At 60.6% G+C, this 23103-nt stretch overlaps 1 protein-coding gene across 1 annotated transcript in view; it reads left to right on the top strand.

The window, feature by feature from the left end:
* Window positions 1-23103, top strand: part of LOC119102698 (uncharacterized) — a 68469-nt gene that overhangs the window by 24935 nt on the left and 20431 nt on the right. Inside the window, exons 6-8 of the mRNA XM_037226156.1 lie at window positions 1705-1876; window positions 11189-11318; window positions 21484-21570. Coding sequence (XP_037082051.1) covers window positions 1705-1876; window positions 11189-11318; window positions 21484-21570 — 389 coding nt within the window. The remainder of the gene's footprint in view (window positions 1-1704; window positions 1877-11188; window positions 11319-21483; window positions 21571-23103) is intronic.

Below are 23103 nucleotides of genomic sequence, written 5' to 3'. Positions count from 1 at the left end.
TCACCCTGGCAGGAAGGGCGGGCACCGCGGGGAATCGAACCCCGTACCTCTGGTTTCCCAGACGTGCGGTGGTTAACGCAGATGCGTTAACCACTACACCACCGGTACCCCTAGCACAGATTGTTGCACAGCAAAAGCAGATATCGTTATCCAAATTTCGCCAGTTCCTGCTCATCACTAGTGTTCGGACAGTTCACATCTCATTGTAAACATATGTTTTCTTGGCGCCTTTCAGTTCGTAGTTATTTGGTATTTAAGATGGCAGCCACATCAGAAAGGTCATCAGATTCAGACACCGACGCTCGAATTTTGTATTCTTAGCCGTAGTTGGTGCAACAACCAAAACATGTCCCACAAATTTATATTTTCAGCCAATATATCAAAATCACATTGGCAAAAGATGCCAAGGAAACCGAAATGTCCTCGCAGAAGCCCCGAAGGTGACCGAAATAAGAAAGTGTCCATCCATGAATGGGAGGTTTACAGATATGTCTCAGATTACGAAGAGACCCGTAACTGCGAAAAGAGTCCGAGAGCCCGGTGTCGCTCACAAAATGCGCCATTTCCAACGAAAGTAATTGGTTTCGTCATTCTGTGCACTTTCCTTGTATAGCTTGGCGGACTTCACCAGTCCTGGTCAGCACTAATGACGCCGCGCGAGTTTGCGACTTAAGTACTATGATGACCATCGCCATCCCTCATGCTGGGTGTAGTGACGTCACAAACTCGTCCAGTACGCGTCTGCCATGTTTCACGTATGCGTGTGGTGCTGGAGCGTGCGGGCATGCGGCCGGAAGGGCGAGCTCCGCAGGCAGGCCAGTGGCCCGTGTTCTTGAAGACGTGAGGTCATCGATTCGGTGCTGGCGCAAACCTTTGATCCGACGAAGCGCGGCCGATGGCAGCGGACGAGTGGCGGCGGACTCCGCGGCCGTGGCGTGCCCCACCGGCCGGCGACGAGTCCCGGAAGAGTAGAGTGCCGGTCAGTCGCGGTCGCGTGCGGCCTTAATACGGCCGCCGGTCGGCCACGGCCGTCCGCTTTACCTGTCATGGGGTACATGTGCTGGCACTTGCCATGCAGCGTCACTGGCATACCGAGCCGAGGGTGGCGCCGCCATGACTTGCTAATGTCGCCCAGGGCCGCCCGATATCTCGCCGGGGATCGCCGAGCGACGACCGCTGTGCGCGCGGAGCGCGCCGGCCGCCCCCCCACTTCCTGGGAAATGGTCCGCTTATGTAAGCGGCCGGCCGACATTCGGCCGGCGCCGAGGCGTCCGATGAACACCTCCATACGGATGCGGCGCGGCCGGCCGCGGTGGCGGCGCCGGCGGGCGAGGCGGTGCCGCCCCGCCCCCGCGCGTCGTGACCGCCGGCGCCGGCGTCGAGTCGCGGCGGGCTTTCCGCGAGCGGGCGCGGGGGTGGCGCGGCGGCGCGCGCGCCTGTGCACGGCCCATCACGACGTCTGCCGGGCCGAACACGCCTCGTTGGAGCATTGGTCAGGCTGGTGACGGCGAGGCATCCGACGCGATACATCAACGCATCTTTGAGAATGGAGTTCAGCCGCAATGTCGATGTCTGGAGGCGAAGCGCTGACTCCGTTTCGTGTCCTCGTCACTGCCGTCGGCTGTTGACTACACGCCTGCCTGTTTGCGGCCAAGCTCCCCGCCCTCGCCGCCGCCCCTGACTGTCGCCTGCCTTTTCCCGCAGCTGACCAAGCTGTCGGCGGTGGAGCGGACGGACCTGCCGGCCGTGTCGGTGACGCGACAGCCGGCGCGTCCGCGCGCCGCTCTGCTCGACTTCATCGTCAAGGAGTTCGGTTGCATCACCTCGTTCACGGACGTGACCGTTGCCGACCTGGTCCGGCTGCAGATCGGCACTGGTGAGTAGCTGCTGGCCGAGAGTCGCGCGAGGTACCCCTTACCCCTAAGCCAGCGAGATAGGGTTCCTTGGTGTTGGCAGCGCGCCGCAGCACACATACAATGGGGAGCAGGACGGAGACGCTGGCATGTATGTGAGGTTCGTTTTGTGTGTAGGACTGTTGCACGGTTGCCGCATTTTTTGACTGATTTGGGCGGTGGACCACGAAACTATTTTTCGACGCATGTACTAACCCTTTTATTTGCGCTATGCCGATTTTGGTCACCTGACGTGCTTACTTGCTTGGGAGCATGACGATTGCTGTGCAGCCAACATTAGACCTTGCTGTGAAGCCCAATGAATATGGTGTCCGGGACAAAAACTGTACACCTGATTATTTACATCGCTTTTTATCGACCTACGATAGCGTAATCATTCAGGGATAGGCCTTGTCTTCTCTGGTCATGTGTTCATGGGTTTCAGTTTTGGCTGCGTGTAGTTGGCAGTTTTCTCACACCCAATGTTCGTTTTTTTATTACTTAACTTAAACTGGAGTTTTTGTTACCTTCACTGTTCTTTGTAGCTCGGCCAGGATGCGCTTAAGTTTAGCTCGTTAGTTTGGTGGTGTTTGCAATCGTCACCGAGCTTGAATGCCGTTGTTTCGGTTTTCTTCGAATGTGCAAATTGCACCGACAAACGCTGTGTGCTCCGTTGTCGTAGTCTCTCGAACTATGCGTGAAACTGGTGAAATTGGTTTAAGCCGCTCAAGCACCGGCTGTTGAAAACACATTTACAAGTTGCCATGTAGCTGTCATGTGCATTGTAATGTTCTGCACAGATAAATGTTTGCAATGCAACACACATATCGCCGTAAAGTCCTGTTGTCGACGATTCCTGCCATAATTAATGGCTTCAACACGACCAATGAGAGCGCGCCACAAAATTAGTCCTTGAAGTTTTACGCGTTTTGGTGCCTTGCGAACGCAGAAGCACGTGATACGCCGTAAGGGAATGGTCCTACAGGTGTGATATGTTTCCGGTGGCCGATCGAAATGTCCGCATGCATCAAGACCGTCGCACGTCGTCGGCTGGCTCAACGCCAGCTCCGGCGGTAATCGCTGGCGGCAGCTGGACGAAATGGGCTCGAGTGCTTCGAAAACCTTGATCGTTCTGACACGTCATGAACACGAGCGCTCTTATCTGCGTATTCAGAAGATCGGCATGAAAGTGGACTGAGCCGACGTTTGGGCCGGCCGCACCAGCGGTCTCGAAGTGATCGCCGCGTCCATTAGTTTAACCTGGCGATTGGTGCTGGCCGGATCTTCCGGTTGTACGTGCCCTCGAGTACAGTCAGCGTTAGCTTCGCGACAGTGGTGCGGTGCTGGTACGTGTACCGGCACCAGACCATCACGCAAGTGCACGCAGTGCTGTGACGGAACTGCGAACGATACCGACGACACACGTGGTCTAAACTGACAATTGAAACCGTAGTGAAATGGCGTTGGCATGCCGTATGTGCACGTGTTTGGCATGCGGTATGTATGTGTGTTCGGCATGCGGTCTGTGCGCGTGCATGAGCTTCCACTGCAACAGACGTTCAAAATCACCAATGGAGATGTTCGATAGGCCCAGTGGGTATTCAGCAGCCCGCTCGAACTACGTGTTTCTCCAATTGCCTGTCAGCGGCGGCATTGTCAAACACATACCTCAGGTTATTTTGCAATAACGACACGACAAGACGAGAGACAAGGCAGCCTTTCAAGTTTGCTCGTCTGCTTGATCAATAAGAAGCCCGGCGCCCTTCATCTCGACCGCAAGCGGACGCTAACAGGTGCTGCACGCTACAATTTTATTTATTTTTGCGCCACTCGCTGCTCACATCCGGGTCTTCGGACCTGAAGTTCGTCGGACTTGAACCGGCGCTGCTTCGAGCGGACTCAGGCAGGCAGCATTTGATGTGAGAGTGTGTAGCCACGGAAGAATTTCCGTCTTGTGCTGCTGCGCTGGCGGCTGAAGCGCCTTGGTGCTGACACGGAGACCACGAGATAGCCGATATTAAGGCTCGGTGGAGGGGTGAGTTCTGAACCCGTGAGGAAAGCTTCTATGGTATAGGTGCAAGCCGATGGGCGAAACAACAATATTTTGATAAAAGCAAGAATGGCATTGGGCATCTTGTTTTTGGTGTCATAGGTTCAGAATTGTCATCCTTACAGTTATCGACCGTCAGTACATCGGAGGTACTAGTTGAACGGCGTCAAGCAAACATGGGCTACATTTTCGGTAATGGCCGTTTTGGAGCTGTGCGTATCGTCGTAAGTACGCCAATGTTTACTTGAGAGAACTTCGCTTAACCAGTACCTCCTGGTATATCGACAATTGATGACTGTCAACGTCAGAACTCTGAAGTCATAAGGGGAAAATCCGAGGTTAGAATCCACGAACATCATTGTAAAATATATTCATAACGCTCCTGACCATTTCAAGTCACTTGCTTATTTGTTTATTTGTTTATTTTATTTTACTTTATCGCCAACAGAGCAATGCTCCCTTCACCGACAAAGTCGTTTAAAAAAACAAACAATAAAAACACATAGGCTTTTCGTGTCTTTCTTATCTTATGTCATTTATTTGTGATCGGCTTCATCCCAGATGAATTCCATTCAGATCATATAGATCCAGTTAGCTTTGAGCAGCAAGAATTATCGTTTGCCACGAACCCGTGCGGCGGAAATATTGCCGGTGCCGTTAACAAACCGAGGTGGCTGTCCAATTAGCTTGTCAAAACAGACAATCAGCCATGGTCGTCGTCATCTGGTGATCCCGCGCCAAGACAAGTTGAGCTTATGCATCATGCACCAGTTGTTCAAAGACAGGATAATCAGTCAAACCTTTTCAGCTGAGCGTCTGGATCAGCGTTTTAAGTTCAGAGCCTTTGCGCTGAGTTATTAACTTTCACTTTACCAGGAATTGATGGCTAAGCCAAGTCCTAGAGCAAGCATTGGTTGAATTGGCAGTGTTGGACGCTGCATGCTGTGGCCATGGTCACTCCTGATTAGCACGGTCGCTGTTAACGTCATGGAAATAGGACCTCCTGGCATATTGGAGGTCGATAACTCAGTACAAGAATTTAGAATTTTCAACTAATGATGCCGAAAAACCAGTGGCTGAAAGCTTCTCTTGCCTGTCTCACACATCGGTCATCACCGCGACAGACAGATACACTGACACCATGTTAAGGTAACGGCGGCTCGGACGCTCTGAGATCGGTATCCAGGCTTCAGATACCGTCTTTGTACGTGGTGAGAACCACATCTGTCTATTTTTATGTACCGTTGTGTGGTCCGAGAACATTTGCTCTTTAATGTGAATGACAGATGTTTGCTCCCATTCGAGGCATCCTCGCGTGCCCTGCGTAGCCAGCAGCGCTGGACATTGGGCCGGCGCAGGGTGGCGGCCGTGCTGACCTTGCCATCCCGTCCGGTGAGGGCTGATCGGTGGTTTAGAAGGAGGAAGAGCCGGTCAGCGCTGCTGGACTGGCAGCACGGGTCGGCCCGTGACGCTGACCGACTGGCTTGCTCACCTCGCCGCTGGCCGGACGTGTGTTCCCTCCCCGGTCGGCATCGGCGCTGACGGCGGTGTGCGGGCGCCCGGGCCCGCCGCGGCCGACAGGGCGCCCCGTCTCTCAGCCTGTCGCTGGCATCGGGGCGTGCTCCTCGGACTCGACCAGGGGTTGGTCTGCCCCGGCGTGGTCTCAGACGGGACTGGGAGTGGCAGAGCGCCTGATGGGCGTTGCTCTCAGACGCTGGCCCGCCTTCAGGCCGCCACTTGCCACCGTGCGTCAGATTTTGTGCCAAACGAATAGTTGCACGTATGGCCGAAGTATTAGATCTGGCTAGGGTAAATGCCATGTCTGATGCGAAAACGATAACACAGATTCACTCCTGCTTAAGTGATGCTGTACAACAAGCAATGTATAGAGGAGACGTGTTCACGTAATCCCAGCGAAGATCGCTTTGGAAGGGGAGCATGTGCCGGAAGCGTGCCACGGTGAGGACGACCTGGAGGCGCGACCCGCGCGCCAGGGCCGTCACGACCTCTGCAAACTGCCGGCCGGCCGGCTGGCGAGCGCGCCGCCTACGTGCCTCGCGTTCCGACCGACTCGGCTCCGTGCGGCCGGCTCGGCTGGGCCGGGCGCGTACTACGGGCCGGCAGCGGGAGCGGCCCTGGCGGCCGGCCCGGCGGCGGCACACCTCGCCGCCCGGTGCGACGCCCGGCTACTCGCCGGCACCCGGCCAGCTGACTCAGCTACTCACGCGCCGACCGTCAGAGTCAACCGCCGTCGGCCGGCGCGGCGCCGGAGCCGGAGCCAGAGCCAGAGCCAGAGCCAGAGCCAGAGCCAGAGCCAGAGCCAGAGCCGTCGCGCTGGGCACCGGCGCGCATCGATTGTGCACGGGCCGCGCGGCCGCGCACTGTCGGGCTGTCCCGCGGCGACGGCGGCGGCGGCGGCGGCGGCCTGGCAGCGCTGCGGGCCCGGCCGGCGGCAGTAAACAGAGCCGCCGCGCGCTGGCGGCCGCCCGTGTTTCGCGGCCTGCCAGGTGGCTCCTGCCGGCCGGCCGGCCCGGCCAACCGGCAGGCCCGGACACGGCCGCGGCGCGCTGCCAGCCACGGTCGATCGATGCGGCGGCCGCGTGAGCGCCGCCGCCGCCGCCGCGTGCGCCGCTCCCATGGCGGCGTGGCCTTGAAGTGGGGCCGGCGCCGGGAGACGGCCCGGCGCTGCCGCCGCCTCCGGCGCCGGCGCCGCGCCGCGCCATTCACGGCGCAGAGGCCCGGCCGCCGGCGCCTCTCCTCTGCGACGGCCAGGCCGCGCTCGAAGCAGCGGGGTAACGGGACGCCGCGCTGGCCGGCGCCGAGCCGGACGCTGCGGCGTAGTGGTGCCGTGGCAGGATCGCGTGATCGGCGCGGCGATGCCGCCTTTTGTCCGTCGGTTTTGGACATGCGACCATTTGTCAGACACGGCATGAAAACTTTAATCGAGTTTAACGTTTATTGGCGCTCGACCCTAACGGAAGCTGTTCATCGTTGAAACACACTTGGAACGACTTGGTACGCGGTTTCTAGTCGACCCAGTAGTCATGCATGATAAATGCGTTGCTGGAAGGTTACGTGCAATGCTTCTGCGTACGCCGAAGCACAGCAGCTCTGAAATTATAGTCACGAACCACAAGTGTTGCGACCACCGAAACTGCCGGGGTGGTTGCGATAGGCTCCCTTCCCATCACTGCCATTCTGGCTGCATCGCCGTATCAGGGGCAGCTGCTGGAATGGTGCCGTTCGATGATTCGCTGATTGGAGCTGATGCGCCTTTCCCGTCGTGCTGAGCCGTTATCAGCAGACGCGCACGGCTGGGCCCGACACTCGGGCCGAACAGCGCGGCGGAGCGGCGCCGCGCCGCCAGCTCCACGCTGTTGTCGGCGCTGCTCTGGGGAGGTCCGTGTCGACCGCGTGCTGCCGGCGAGATCAAGCCCGACTGGACCCCGCGTCGTGAGACGGAGGCGTACCGCGGCGCGCTCAGTCCGCCCGGCCGGGCCTGCTATCCACTGCAGCACGCAACTGGCGCTGACTCGCGCTGCATGCGGCCGGGCGCCGGCAGGCGTGCGCGGCGCTCGGCCGCGAGGCTCCGTGCAGCGGCGTGCGATGTTTATGTGCTTTATCTTCAGCTTGCGCGATGGGAACATCTCGCCCTCGAGCGGGTGTGATAGTGCAGGCATGCAGTGCGGCATGCAGGTGACTGGAAGATTTCAGGATGCCCTAGTCTTTGGTATGCCGTCGTGTGATGCGCGGGCATCCTCATTGCTAATGAACCTGCATAGCTGAGTGCCCTGGGCTAGAATCGCCGGCTGCCTTTGGTCACAGAGCCATGGTGGTCCAGCGAAGTGGAAGTTGCTGACGTCAGTGCTGCTGATAACAGGCCAGAGAGACGCCCGGGAGATGGATGAAGACTGGCGGCCGTCTGAGTTATGCATTTGAAGTTTGTATTTAGGGAGTTCGTTTGTGCCGTGTTTACGGGCACTTCGACTACGAGGCCGTTTTGCTCGTTCTGAGAATTATCGACCTACGATACAACAGGGGCGTAAAGCTTGGCTTCGTTTGTAAAAGCGCTTGAGTTTTGTTTATAGTTTAAGTTTTCTTAGCCTAGCTAATGCTCGCCAGGTGGTCAAGGCCTTTCTTGATATTAAGCAACGGCCAAAATTTTTAGATTTGACCGCAGACGCCCCTGCTCAAACCCCGCCTAACGCAAACTCAAACCTCCAGTACCCTACACACACACACACACGGGATCGACCCGACATGGGTCCGCGGCCATACGGGCGGCCGGAGACAGCTGGTGAGAGGCGGGACGGCGACTCTGCCGGTCCGTTTTGGGGTGCCCCAGGGGTCTATCGTCGGGCCGATGCTCTTCAGCTTGTTTATGAACGACCTTCACTGTCATTTACCGGGCTGTCGGGTGATGACTGCGCTGACGACGCCCAGCTGCCCGATCACTCGCCGGCCGATCCGAAAATCTGAAGGATCACTAAATGTTATGTTGAAAACTCTGTAGACACGTTACAACGCTGGTTCAAGATCAAATTCACGAAATACGAACCCAGCAAAAGCAGATTTCACGTAGTCGGAACGCGTCTAAACGTCAACGGAGTTAAAGACTTCCACCTGAGTATAGCTGGCCCGTTGAGCAAACCGTCGTCGGCTATTCGACTGCTGAGTGTGGCCATCTACCCTTGCATGTCCTGGGACATTTACACCGCCCACATTGCCAGAAGGTGCAACGCGCTTTTGATGTTGCTTTACCTGCTTCGCCACCGTGTTAACCAGGAGAAGTTGTTGATGAAAAGACACGTAATTCCCCACATTGCACGTCGCATCCCCGTGTGGGGAGGAGCAACCAAAAATCAGCTAGATTGGATTAGGAAGATGATAAGCTGCAGTGGCGCGTCGCAGTGGCGCGGTGGCGCAGTGGCGCATGCAGTGGTCGTTATTGGCGCATGGCGTCGAAGAGGGTCGGCCCGGCGTTGGCGTTCCTGGGTTGGACCCAGGCGGAGCAGCTGGTGCGAGAGAGGGACTTCTTTAGAGTGTATAAAGTCCTTCATAACCAGCTCAGCCCGCCGACGATTTATCGCATGTTTGTCCCTCGATCCGCGGTGTCTCGCCGGCCCCCCCGCTCATCCGACGCCGGAACTCTGGAGCTGCCGAGGTGTAAACTCGCGGCCATACAGAGAGGGTTTCGGTACCGTGCTGCCACCCCGTGGAACCTGCCGCCTCTGGCCGTGCCGTCACCGAGCGTCCGGCTCTGTCCGCCTTTTGTGCACCGCTTAAAACATTGAGGATCTGAGAGCCGCGCGCTCTTTGCTTGTCTGCATCGGCTTTTGGGAAACTCCACTGAGTAACAATTTTTACTTGCTATGTGTGTAGGTACTTGTGGATTGTTCCCACGTCCTTTGTCACTATCTTGTCATGATGTGTGTGTGTGCATTGCTTTATAACCTTTTTGTACCTTGTGCATTGTGGCGCAAATCTTGAAGCGCCATACTGCATGGATGGGTTAAAGGCTCGATACAATTCAGTGCAACGCAATACACAGTGAAACGGGAATGAGCGACCGGAAGGCACTTGCCGGTTTCAGTCTGTAAGAGATGCCGGGCACTTCTTTGTGGTGACGTTCGTGAAGAAAGCAGTCCTGTATGGAGACTCCTGCATGGAAGAACGCAAAATCAGCGTCACATCCATGTTTCTGACGATCTGCTTGAGTGCACCATGTGCGTCGGGCGCGCGGTGCGCCCCTGGCAGCTGGCCGTTGGCACCGCTCCGCTCCAGCCGCTGCCGCCACGCCCCGTCCGAGAGCAAGTGCGCGCTCCGAGCTTCCGCCGCTGGCTGGCCATGCGGTTGGCCCATACCTCAAGCGCCCAGCCCAGCTCCGGCGCTGAGTCCAGGAGCGTGCTGATCCGCGCCAGAATCGACTCCCGTCGGCCGTAATCGGGCGTTTATTAGACGGCGTAACGCCGCCGTGTCACGCCACGGACCAACGCTACCAACGAGACATTTACGGGCGCTAGTGCGACCGTCGCTATGGAATTTTAATTCATCCGACCATAACGGGGGGCATAACTCAAGGCGGCGCGAAACATGACTGACGCGCGCCGCGGCACCGGCTCGGCGGCGGTCCCGTCCTGCGGTCCCGTCCCGGGCGGCGCTGGTACTACGGTCCGGTTTCGGGCGGCGCTGGTACTACGGTCTGGCCCTGGACGACGCTGGTGCTACGGTCCGGTCCTGGACGGCGCTGGTGCTACGGTCCGGTCCTGGACGGCGCTGGTGCTACGGTCCGGTCCTGGACGGCGCTGGTACTACGGTCTGGCCCTGGACGGCGCTGGTGCTACGGTCTGGCCCCGGACGGCGCTGGTGCTACGGTCCGGTCCTGGACGGCGCTGGTGCTACGGTCCGGTCCGGGACGGTGGGCACCTGACCGGGTCATCGCGTACGGTGCCCCGGGCAGGCGGTCAGGGGCACGCGTCCGGCGGCGTCCGGGTCGGTCGCGCCCTTGCCACCCCTCAGCGGCCCGCTCCCTGGCCAGGTTTGGGGTGCGAGGGGTGGCGCGCGCGGACGGTGTGCGGCCCGCGGAGCGCGGCCCGACAATGATGCCTCGGGGCACGGCCTGTGCCGCTGATTGAGCTCCCTGGAATGCTGTCCGACGGGAGGGAAGCGAGCCTGATTCTGCTGATGTCTTGAAGGCCCTTTAATGGCCATTAGCCCGTACGGCCCAAAGCCTTGAAGGCCCTGTGATGTCCGTGACTCCTGCCAGCCCCGGTGGTCGGTTCCGCTGTGGCGCCGGTTTGCTGGCTCCTCGGGATGCTCGGCCGCGTGTGCTCTTCCAGCCGGTCGCAGGGCTCGTTCGAGAGGGGGGGGGGTCAAGGGCACTGGACCAAGCGGCTGACACCGAGCTACCGCCTCTTCCCCAGATCGAATGCAAGTCCTTCATGACGTTGTGGCGTTTGGCAAACCATTTGAAAAAAACGATGCTTGGCTCTGAACAATGCTGTGCAGACTGTAACGCATCTGCGTGTTGACCCGCGCCGTGGAGGCCGTCTCGGTCATGTGCGCCGGGAGGGGCTGCTGGACGGTCGGAGCCGGCCGCTGCCCCCGCTGACGCCGCCGCTGACGCCCCCGCTGACGCCTCATTGACGCCCCGCTGACGCCTCGCTGCTGCCCCGCTGACGCCTCGCTGCTGCCCCGCTGACGCCCCCGCTGACGTCCCACTGACGCCCCCGCGCTCTGTTCGCAGCGGCGGAGGCGCCGGAAGAGTGCGACGCTCACCACGTGCTGCGGCCCAACGCCGAGCTGACGGCCTATCAGCGGCGACCGGTGCCGCTGGACGGCTGCTACCACCGCCACCTGGCCGGCATCGGACAGCGGTGAGTGCAGGGCGTCGCTGGGCGTCGGAAGCCGGAGACGTCACCAAGAGGTCAGGGGTCGGTTCCGGGCGAGGGGAGGCTGGTGGCGCGTCTGACTGTAGATCGAGCGGGAGGCGCGGGCGTCGGTGCTGCTGTGAGCGTACTAGCGCGGACCGGAGGTCGAACTATGGCCTCGCGCGGTCCACCTCGACCCGATCGCAATCGGTCAACAGTCATTTGCCACCGGCGTCCAGCACCCACGCCGGCCACCGCCGTCCCCCGGTCGTCGGCAGCGCACCCGCGCCTGCTGGACAGCTCCCCGGCCCCCGCCAGTGTGACCTGGGGTGGCCAGGGCGCGCGGCCCGTCACGCCCCGGCGGCGTGAGGCGTGAGCCGCTGCTTCCTGCGGCCTTTCCTGGCGCTGGGGTCGGCGGCCGGCCGCGGGGGGCCACCCGGCCGCTCGCCCCGCCGTCGCCTCACGGGCGGCCGGGCGGCGGCAACTGCCTGCCGTCCGCGCTCGCATGTATAAACTAATCGTGGCGCGTTTTTGACGGGATATCTTAATGTGAAACCAGTCCAAGCATTTTCGGGAGGTTAATGACTCGTATGGTGAACTCGTGGTGGGTGTTGGTTTGCATGCGGGAGTCATGGGCCGGGTTACATCAGCAGTACTTCATTCTTCTATGCTTTTTTCGTGATGGCTTAAGTATATCTATCGGGTAAAGCTTCGCTTAGCGCCCGGCGTTTTGTCATATTGTCAGGGTCCTCCGGAAATGTAATTGCTCGTCGCTGCCGTTTTCGTTTGTCGCAAGAGTAAAAACAATTTCAGAATCTAATTTTAATCAGAGTTTTTACACTGGTGCGACGAGCTAAAATCAACTAGGAATAGGCCATTTCGAAAGTTGTGAACGTTGATAAACCAAAATGTGGCCTGGTACGAAGCACGCTGGTAATATTTCCATCTGAATGAGATTTTCTCACACATTAGAGCGTATGCTGTGGCTCTTACACCGCAGAGCGTAACAATACGGACGCTGGAGCCCCGCTTTGTCCTAAGTTGAAATTCGTGGGCTTAACGCAAACTGGATGACTGTGCGAAAAAATGTGTACCCTACTGTATATTTCTGCGGAATGCGCCCTCCATTTTCCACCCTGCACTGGTTTTGTTCGAGAATGCATATGCTCCGTTCAGGTCCAAATTACGACATAAACAGTGGTGACTGGTCAAAAACCCGGCTAGTCGCCTTATTCATGGCGCGTCCGTGGTTTCGCGCTACGGTACATGATTTCTACACTCGGTGCCCAGATGTGTGACGCGATATATAGCCTAGATAGAGCATGAATGGGTGTAAGGAATGCAAGACTGAGGCGATGGAAGACTGTCAAAGAGCATGACTGGCAGGTGTTGTGTGTGCTTACCCGAGCAGTGCAGTCGCGACAAATTCAGCTAACATTCTGGGACCACAGAAGTAAATGCCAGATTCAGAGTCAGACCCATGGGCGCCCTGTCGAGCATGCCATGCTGGGCGCCCTGTCGAGCATGCCATGCTGGGGCGCCCTGTCGAGCATGCCATGCTGGGGCGCCCTGTCGAGCATGCCATGCTGGAGCGCCCTGTCGAATATGCCATGCTGGATCGCCCTGTCGAACATGCCATGCTGGAGCGCCCTGTCGAGCATGCCATGCTGTGGCGCCCTGTCGAGCATGCCATGCTGGGGCGCCCTGTCGAGCATGCCATGCTGGGGCGCCCTGTCGAGCATGCCATGCTGGAGCGTCCTGTCGAGCATGCCATGCTGGGGTGCCCTGTCGAGCATGCCATGCTGGGGCGCCCTGTTGAGCATGCCATGCTGGGGCGCCCAACTGAGCGTGCCCAACCCGGCGGCTGGCATGCGCTCGTGGAAGCAAGACAAACGTGGTCGTTAGAAGAGCGGGGCAGGCATACCTCGGCCAGGGGCGGTGCCACGGATTGTCAGTTGGTGGGAAGGCAGAGTTTTCAGACTTTCCAGAGGGCGGCCTAGACAGAATGGAGCCTCCTCACAAGGAATCACGCTTGGTAGTGTCTTTTCAAGGGGTAGATCACGTTTTCTGTGATGATGTTGTCTGATGTGTGTCATAAATATCAAAATTGGAAATCTTGAACAGAGGCGGCCTGATTCAGAAAGGATATTCCCGGTCCAGGAAAGGACCTCCCATCCCAAGACAGGGCCTCTTGTGCCCTCAGAGAGCCTTCTGATACATAGAGAAGCCGCCTTATCCAGATAAGGACCCTTCCGATTGATGAAGGGGCCACCAAATCCGGAAAAGGCCTCATTATCTCCAAACAGGGCATCCTGCTTGGGATTAACGGCTTCAGACACATGAGAGGGGGCTTCCTGTTCTAGTATGGTGGCCACCCAGTCTAAATTAAGTCTTCTTGTCCGGGAAAAGGGGACTTCACAAAGTTTGAAAGGGGACACAAGCATGCCCCTACCATTTCCAGAAGGAGTAACATCCCCCTCTGTCCCTCCCCCCCTCCCCCCCCCCCCCCCGCTGCGCCAGCTACGTCCCCGGCGGCACCAAGTTGAAGCGTTGCGTCATGCTCTATGTTGCCGGGGGTCTGCCAGCCGTTTCCCAGAACAGACAGGTGATTTTTCGGCCCCGAGCTCCGGAGCTTGTTACATGACGGTCGGTGGAAGTAATATATATACATGTACTATACAATGCAATTTTGGGCGCGGAGATGAGCAAATGCAACACCATTATACAGTTATGGCGTAAAAGGTACCACACTGCTCACGGCCGGTCTTCAGAAGCGTTCGGAGTGGCGTGATGTTCTGCACCAGTGCATGCGATACTTCATGCACAGCGAGCGGCGAGGCGGATTTTGTTTTGAACTAAGCCACTGGCACACCTTGAGCACGGCGCCTGTGGTAAGATTACGTGCAGCTGCGCATGCATTCTGCGGCACGCTTCACGTGGGCAATTCACCGCGATGGCTGATGAAGCCACGGCAAGCGCTGAAACGTGAAAATTGGCCCGATCTGGGCGAGCTCGCGCCCTTGATTCACGCTTCCGGCGCGCGCGCTATCTATGAATGTCAAGGGCAAGGGCAACGCTCCCTCCCTGAGCGTTTTTTTCTACCGACCATAAAAACGCCGTGTTTACTGTTTTTCCGCCGTTTTTTGCGGCGCCGCGCCCTGGTCGGCGTGCTACGGAGTATATGGCGGCGGGTAACAGGTGACCCGAGTGGTACTCAGTGGCGCCGTTCCCGGCGCGTCTCAGTGCACCACTGACGGCCCTCTTCGAGCCAACGGCCGGGGGCAGAGCGCGCGCGGTGAGACAAACTCTCGGCTGTGCTTAGTGCCAAGAGCGCGCGGCTGCGGTGGGAGCGCCGCTGTTCGGGGAAGACCTTCCGCCGCCGGGCTTATCCTCGCGGGCCCAGGTGTGCCAGCCGCTACCCGCACGCCAGCAGCTCAGAGTATCGAACGCTTATCGCGACCTAAACCCGGCGCTCAGCTCAGCGGAGTGTGACCCGCTCGGCATCCGTCCCCAGCGGAGTGTGACCCGCTCGGCACCCGTCCCCAGCGGAGTGTGACCCGCCCCGTGCTGGTCTCCAGAGGAGTGTGGCCCGCCCTGTGCTGGTCTCCAGAGGAGTGTGACCCGCCCTGTGCTGGTCCCCAGAGGAGTGTGGCCTGCCCTGTGCTGGTCTCCAGAGGAGTGTGGCCCGCTCTGTGCTGGTCTCCAGAGGAGTGTGGCCCGCCCCGTGCTGGTCTCCAGAGGAGTGTGACCCGCCCTGTGCTGGTCTCCAGAGGAGTGTGGCCCGCTCTGTGCTGGTCTCCAGAGGAGTGTGGCCCGCCCTGTGCTGGTCTCCAGATGAGTGTGGCCCGCCCTGTGCTGGTGTCCAGAGGAGTGTGGCCCACCCTGTGCTGGTCTCCAGAGGAGTGTGGCCCGCCGCGTGTCCGTTCCGAGCGGAGTATGACCCGCGCCGTGCTCGTCCCCAGCGGGGTGTGACCCGTTTTAAACGCGACGCTCGGCGCAGCGAGTATGCCCACCTCGGCCAGGCGCTCGTGGAGTGCACCCCACCCTCCGCCTCGTGCCGGCCGTGCAGCCTGGCCGAGCCGTCACGCACGCATCGCATTCCAGCGCCGGCCGAGCCGATTAACCGGCCGCCTAATGATGCGCCGGCGGCGCCGGCGCTGTCCGCGGCGGCCGCACGCCGGCTGCCAGGGGTGTGGCAGCGCCCCGGTGACGCCGCGCGCGCCGTGGGTCCGTGTGGGGTGTGGCAGGGCCCCGGTGATGCCGCACGCGCCGTGGGTCCGTGTGGGGTGTGGCAGCGCCCCGGTGGCGCCGCGCACACCATTGGTCGGTGCGACAGTGCCCCGGTAACGCCCCGCGCGCCGTGTGTCGGTGTGGGGTGTGACAGGGCTCTGATGACGCCCCGCGCCGTGTGGCCGTGTGGGGTGTGGCAGGGCCCGATAACGCCCCGCTCGCCGTGGGTCGGTGTGGGGTGTGGCAGGGCTCTGATGACGCCCCGCGCGCCGTGTGGCCGTGTGGGGTGTGGCAGGGCCCGATAACGCCCCGCTCGCCGTGGGTCGGTGTGGGGTGTGGCAGGGCTCCGATGACGCCGCGCGCCATGTGTCGGGGTACGCGTGGCGCCGACTCTTCCCGACAGGTGATGGAGAAGTTGCATGACAGGTGCGTCAGCCGACATGGCAACTTCGAGCGAGTCAGCCCAATTCTGACATTTAGCCGTTCAGGGATGGTCGTTCCAGCAGCTTCGCCGCATTAACTTTCGTAAACGTTTTCGGCGCGTAGTTGGTGACTCGTGAACTAGGGGACCAAGAGAGGCTGAACCCCTAACTTTCTGAAAACTTAGCCCTAACCCTTTAGGCGTTGTCCGTAAATAGATTATCAAAGAATCCCCCTTAGACTTGGCAGAGCTAGCTTGCTCCCGTCCATGGACGCGGCAGAAATGGAGGCTGACGCTGCGGAGGAGATCGGCTGGTCGGTGAGACTCGATGTTGTTTCAGATGGTTTGTTCTTGTCCCAAAGCGTCAATCACCCAACTAATCGAGCAGTATAGAGGAGATACACATGCAAAGGAAGTGCGCTCGGCTGCTGTGTGTAGGGAGATCTTGTCAGTATCGTGCCTGGTGAACAAGTGCTGAATGCCTGGCGTCCCCGCCACGGACTGCGCAGTGCGGGTCGACGGTGTGCTGCTACTTGCAGCTCTTCTCCACTGTGGGGATGGAATGGGCCCGTTGCATTGACCCACCAGGCCGGAAAGGAGCTCAGGGTGACTGCGAACGGCCCATGGAAAGCTGGCCGAGAAACACGCTGGAGTGCCTCCCCCCCCACCCCACCCCACCCCACCCCACCCGCTGCCCCCTCCCCTCCCCTCCGTCGCTCCACCGAGGCTGACGGGTTCCAGTCTCCGTGGGCGGGCCGCCCACGCACTGGACAGCGGCCGGCACCAGGGCGGCCGGCCGTGTTGAGCCGTGCCGGAGGCTCCGTTTGTCGAGCGTCGCCGCCGCATAAGGCGTCTTGCGTGTGGGCCTCGCGTGCTGGGACAGATAACGCAGAATGGTTCCGGGAGGTCTGAGTCATGACGCCGCGGCGCCGGCGCCGGCAAGGGGAGCGTCGCGGCGTGCCGCGGCGCCCACGCGGTCGTCTGTCTCAACGCAGCGCTGCTCTGGTCGGGTGCGGCCCGGCTCAGACTCCAGCCGTCCCGGGCTTGTACGACGCCCCCGCTTCCTCTTATCCAGACCAGGCTACGTCGTCGGGCACATTTTTTGTCGTGAAGAGCCGCTCGTGCGTCCGGGGAATTCCAGACAGCGGCCGCCGTGCGGGCCCGGCCGTCCGTGGCAGGGGCCAGCTGCGCCGCATTCTGTGCGGTCTGGTCTTTGCCGGAGGATGACGCCCGCCCGAGAGACAGGGCCGCGCTCCGGCGCGCTACTCGGCAGTCACTTGCCTGCCGGTGTTCGGTGACCTTTCGGCGCTCATTTGGGAGAGGAGCGGCGCGGCTACCGTGCAGTGCCGCCTGTCTGCTGGAGCCGGCGGAGCGCACGCCACCGGCTGCTGCTCACGTGCGGCGTTGACAGGCCGGCCGGGGTCGGGTGAGCACCGGTCGCCAGCCGGCCTCGGCGCCGGTCACGGCTCTCGCAGGGGTCACCGGGTACGGCGTTGACAGGCCGGCCGGGGTCGGGTGAGCACCGGTCACCAGCCGGCCTCGGCGCCGGTTACGACTACCGCAGAGGTCCCGGGTACGGGGCTGACAGGCCGGCCGGGGTGGGGAGAGCGTCGGTCACTAGCCGGCCTCGGCGCCGGTCACGGCTCCTGCAGGGGTCACCGGGTACGGCGCTGACAGGCGGCCACTAACTCGAGTCTCTGCGTGGTGGGATGGCGTCGACAGTCGATGGGCGTAGATTAGCCGCGCCCACCGGCAGGTGGCGGCACTCGCCAAGGCAGGTCCGGCTTCCCGGGGCAGGTCCGGCTTCCTTGACAGGTCCGTCTGCCCGGGCAGGTGGCGGCACTCGCCAAGGCAGGTCCGGCTTCCTGGGGCAGGTCCGGCTTCCTAGACAGGTCCGTCTGCCCCGGGCAGGTCCTGCTTCGCCGGGCAAGCCCGGCTTCCCGGGGCAGGCCCGGCTTCCCTGGACAGGTCCGGCTTCCCCGGGCAGGCCCGGCTTCCCTGGACAGGTCCGGCTGCCCGGGAAGGTCCGGCTTCCCTGGACAGGTCCGGCTGCCTCGGGTAGGTCCGGCTGCCTCGGGTAGGTCCGGCTGCTCCGGGCAGGTCCGGCTCCCTGGGCTGGTCCGGCTGCCTCGGGTAGGTCCGGCTGCTCCGGGCAGGTCCGGCTCCCTGGGCTGCTCCGGCTGCCTCGGGTAGGTCCGGCTGCTCCGGGCAGGTCCGGCTCCCTGGGCTGGTCCGGCTGCCTCGGGTAGGTCCGGCTGCTCCGGGCAGGTCCGGCTCCCTGGGCTGCTCCGGCTGCCTCGGGTAGGTCCGGCTGCTCCGGGCAGGTCCGGCTGCCTCGGGTAGGTCCGTCTGCCTCTGGTAGGTCCGGCTGCTCCGGGCAGGTCCGGCCCCCTGGGCTGCTCCGGCTGCCTCGGGTAGGTCCGGCTGTTCCGGGCAGGTCCGGCTGCCCGGGAAGGTCCGGCTTCCCTGGACAGGTCCGGCTGCCTCGGGTAGGTCCGGCTGTTCCGGGCAGGTCCGGCTGCCCGGGAAGGTCCGGCTTCCCTGGGCTGGTCCGGCTGCCTCGGGTAGGTCCGGCTGCCTCTGGTAGGTCCGGCTGTTCCGGGCAGGTCCGGCCCCCTGGGCAGGAGCATCGCGTACTTGCTTCGGCTCACTGCCGGCGCTGTCATCTGTCTCCGTCTCCGTGACGTTTACGGCGCCGCCATCATCACACAGTGTAGCTTGACTGTCCTGGCCCATTACCGGTGTGATCGTTTCGCTGAGCTCCGAAACCATATAGCCTATTTTTGGCAGTGTTGTAAATGGGCAGCGGAATGTTTAGTATGGCCAGGAGCTGCTTTTGGACAATGCCCTTAATACTTACAATGGTTATATCTGGCGGTTATTTGGCAAGTCTAATGCCATGGACCAGGGGTAGGACTTCATACCAATGTCCAACACGATTGACATGTCCTACTGTGCTGGTCAGGTGACGCGTTTCATTTTGGCCCCGCTGTCTGCGCGGTCCCCAGTTCCGCTATGTCAGTACTGCACTTACGAATATCGGATGAGCTCATGGACATCCAAGCTTCACAACCGAATGCGATATTGTTTGTGATAAGAAATCGGAGGACATGGCAGCGACGTTTTAGCTTGTAACTTGTGAAGGCCACGGCTTTGATAAGCTCGATGTTTTGGGGTCAGATCGATCAACGCTTGCTCCTTGAGCTTCGGCGGCTCACTTGATCATGCCATTTTCAAGCCGTTGAATGGTGGTGGGCCGGCGAGCCTTGTTATACATTGCCAAGTTGATTCGGGATGCAAATGACTCCTTTGCTGCTCGGCATGCAGTTTGAGATGGTTGGTGAGTAGGATGATCAAGCTGTTTACCGTGGGTACTAGACGGATGTGTGCAATATACGCCACACCTCTTTGTGCTTCCCATCTAGGTCGCTTCGTCCCCTTTCCTCTTTGATTTGCTGTTGTCCTTGGTCTTTCCTCGTAGTGTTCCCGGACATTTCTCCTTGCTTGTTCACAAGTGTGCAGTAGTCTCATGCACCAATGCGGTGAATGGCCGCCGGAGAACGATGACCTCCGGATTAGGCTGGCCTGTAAAGTCGCGTCTGCTCCTGCTCCCGGTCGTCGTCCCCCAGCCCATGATCGCCGCCACCTGACGCGCCGCTCACGCGCCGGCGAGCGTCGCATCGCGCGGCGCGCCTCTGCAGCTCGCCGCCACCTGACGCGCTGCTCACGCGCCAGCCTCGCCCCGGGGCGGCCGGCTGGGACCGGCGAGCGTCGCATCGCGCGGCGCGCCTCTGCAGCTCGCCGCCACCTGACGCGGTGCTCACGCGCCAGCCTCGCCCCGGGGTGGCCGGCTGGGATCGGTGAGCGTCGCATCGCGCGGCGCGCCTCTGCAGCTCGCCGCCACCTCACGCGCCAGCCTCGCTCCGGGGCGGCCGGCTGAGACCGGCGAGCGTCGCAGCGCGCGGCGCGCTTCTGCAGCTCGCCGCCACCTGACGCGCCGCTCACGCGCCAGCCTCGCTCTGGGGCGGCCGGCGGGGACCGGTGCGCCTCTGCAGGCTGGACCGTCCCGCTGCCGATTCGGCGGCGTCCGACGGCGCCCCTGTCGCGGCGACGGAAGCCAGGCGCGGGCGCACTCGTCGCGTCCGGCTGACCCCCCCCCCCCCCCCCCGGACGGCCGTGACCCTCGGCGGCGCCACCCGACCCTCAACAGGGGCACGGCCACTGCTGGGCTCCTCGGGGTCTACACCGCTTGAAGCGTCGGACAGAACGGCTTTTTGCGTTTTGCTCACCTTAAAGACATCGAAGTGCGTTGGAGCCCGGCAACCTTTAGCGCACGGCTACGCAGCTGACGCGTCCGCACCGGCGCCGGCGCCGGCGCAGGAGCCGGGCCCGGAATCCGCCGTCCGTCGGCAGCGTTACCGGGCCCGGAATCAGCCGTCGGCCGGCAGCGTTGCCGGACGATGGTGGGGTGAGTCAGCCCGGGCCAGCCACTGCGACGGGAGGCGACGCGACGGCCGCTGGACACTGCCGACAAATGGGCGCGCCGGACGTAAAAGGGCAAATGGAATTGTCATTAGGGTAATTGCCCGGACCACTCAGTGCTGAAGTTCAGGCGGTGGCAGCGTACGCTTTTGAACGCGCCTGGCGGGTGGCGACGCTGGGAATCTGTCAAAAGGCGTAAAATCTATTAAGCGTGAATTGTTGTTGACTGTAGGGCACTTACGGCTGTAGGAGTGTCACTTGATGGCTGAGATATATCATTAACATAACGGAATCGGTGGGAAATGCGTTGATGTGGCCGTTACTGCCGCGCGGGCGGGCACGGCCATCCCCGAGCGTCATCCTCATCGGCCATGTTATCAGAAGCGCAGTGGAACTTTCCAGCCTCCTCGGGCAAAACTTGCTGTGCTGTGAGATTCGCAGGATATCCTGAGCAGCAGTCTGTGTGACATGGCACGTGCTTTCGGCTCCTGGCTAGACAAACCGTCTGTTTAGTCGCTCTGAAAGGGTGTATTCTATCTCCGTGCCCACTTCAATGGAAGGGGAAGGCTCTATTGCCGGTGTCCTCGCGCTGTGAGGGGCTGCTCCAGTGTTGTCGTGTCGGACGGATGTGTCTGCTGATAGGAGCAGGAGTCAGGCTCGCTGGCTGGAGTCACGACTCGTAGTCACGGCAAAGGCCTTGTCCTGGTCCTGGTCCGTCAACACGGTTAAAAGGGAGCCCCAACCCGCCGCTCCTTCGCTGAGTTCTGAGAAGGCTTCCTCATCTCCTGCGGCCCGTGTGTCACTTTCATTTGATTGATTATTTATTACGGAAAGCTGCTCCGATGGGGTCTACATTCGGCCGGCGGCTGCAGTCTTGTCTCGCCGTTTGTCTGTCTCCACGGGGCCCGACAGCTCGGCCTCAGCGGTGGTCGGTGCGCTGCGTGTTGACCTGTGCGCCCTGACGCGGACACGGCTGGTGCGCCGCGGCCGCCGGGGCGGGTGCCGCTGACGGCTGACGGCGACCCCCACCTGTTGCAGGGACGTGTACGTCATCGAGGTGGCCGAGACGGACCGCACCTTCAGTGACAGCGACGTCACGATCCGCCTGTCGCCGTCGGACACCAGGTGGGTCGTGTTCAGACACCGGGTGGGCCGTGTTTGGGTACAGCGTAGGTCGCGTTCGGGCACAAAGTGAGTCGCGTTCGGAAACAGCGTGTCCGTTGTGTTCGGACACATTCGGACACCGAGTGCCGGGGCCGTTTTCAGACACTAGCGGTCGTCCAGGCTCAGTCATTGCCCCCCCCCCCCCCCCCCCCGTCTTCCCTCCCCGCCGCCCTGGGAATGGATGGAAAGACTGCTGAATTATGTATCGTCGCGTCCAGCTGCTAAGGTCTTTAGCGCCGCGTCATCTCTCGACTAGCAGGGCCTTGAAGCGAGCGCAGTATGCAGCACGCGACGTGATAACGGCTGCCAAGAAGACAAGGCGGTCGACTCTCAATAGCATCACGTTTACTCGCCTTGTTTTCGAACGTGTCCTCACGCCAAGGCACTCAAAGAACGCTGCGAAAGGGGGACCATAGCCACGTGTGTGAATACCAATTGGAGCACGACCAGAAAGTTGTTGGATAGATACGCTTCATACCACTTGAAATTAAAGCGTTCAGAACTCAGATTCCGACCCAGGGCCAGCGTCCATTCTTGGAGTTATGCGATGCTTTGCAATGCGATGCGATGCATCTGCAATTTTATGTGACGCCGTCAGTGGTTTGCACTGGGCTTCGAACGGGTTAGTGTTAAGAACTGCAGGCGTGAGGCGAGAAGGGAAGGAAGCTCTGCTTGAAAAGCGGCGATTGCCATGGGCACGACGTGTTCCGTCACCGCCGACCGACCCGCTGAATGGAAAGAAGCGCGATCAGACTCGCTGTTCCCAGGGATGTTCCATCTTTGGATGATATTGGGCGATCTTTGTCCTGCGGCGGCGTCACTCAGCCGCTGTCATTCTGGCTTCTGGAAAATTTCTGGGACGAACGCGTGCCTGGTTTAGCCTTGAAAGTGAGTCTGTCGTGTCGGCATATGCTGTGTTGGATCCGGTATGGTGCTTTTGAAGGTGAAGATCATTCGGTTGTGCGATTCGTATATTGTTTCTTTGTTAAGGGCGCGTGGGGTACCCAGCATACTAACTTTTTGGGGAGGAATGCTTGATTTGTCGTGACGCCTCGCTCATTTATCATATGTAGTGTGCAAAATCGTTTGATCTCCTCGTGACTAATATTTACCACCGGGGCAGCTTTGGTGTGGTGTAAAAATCCACCACGTTCTTATCAGATCACGGCCAAGATGCAGCTGCACGTGCAGGCCGTGTGTGATGGTATTTTGCACCGCGATTCGGTTGGAGCGAGAGGTGCATCGGGGTTGTTTTGATGCAATGCGCCGGGAAATTTGGCGTGCTAGCGATGCGTAGCTCAGACGTGTCAGCAAAACTGCGATGGCGTGACGTGACATCATGGCGTGACGGGCGGACTGCGTGATCGGCTTAAGTCCTGGCTCGCTGTGACGTCACCCGCCCCAGCGGATTCGCCTGTGCGCCCGGACGCCGACCGCTGGTTGTGGGGGCCAGCGGCGCGACGCGCTCGTGTTGGCGTCGCGATGGTGACAGGC

This window comes from Pollicipes pollicipes, unplaced genomic scaffold (assembly GCF_011947565.3).
Source record: "Pollicipes pollicipes isolate AB1234 unplaced genomic scaffold, Ppol_2.1 Scaffold_5724;HRSCAF=6776_pilon_pilon_pilon, whole genome shotgun sequence".
NCBI classification, from domain to species: Eukaryota; Metazoa; Arthropoda; class Thecostraca; order Pollicipedomorpha; family Pollicipedidae; genus Pollicipes; species Pollicipes pollicipes.
This window is presented reverse-complemented; position numbering and strand designations above follow the sequence as displayed.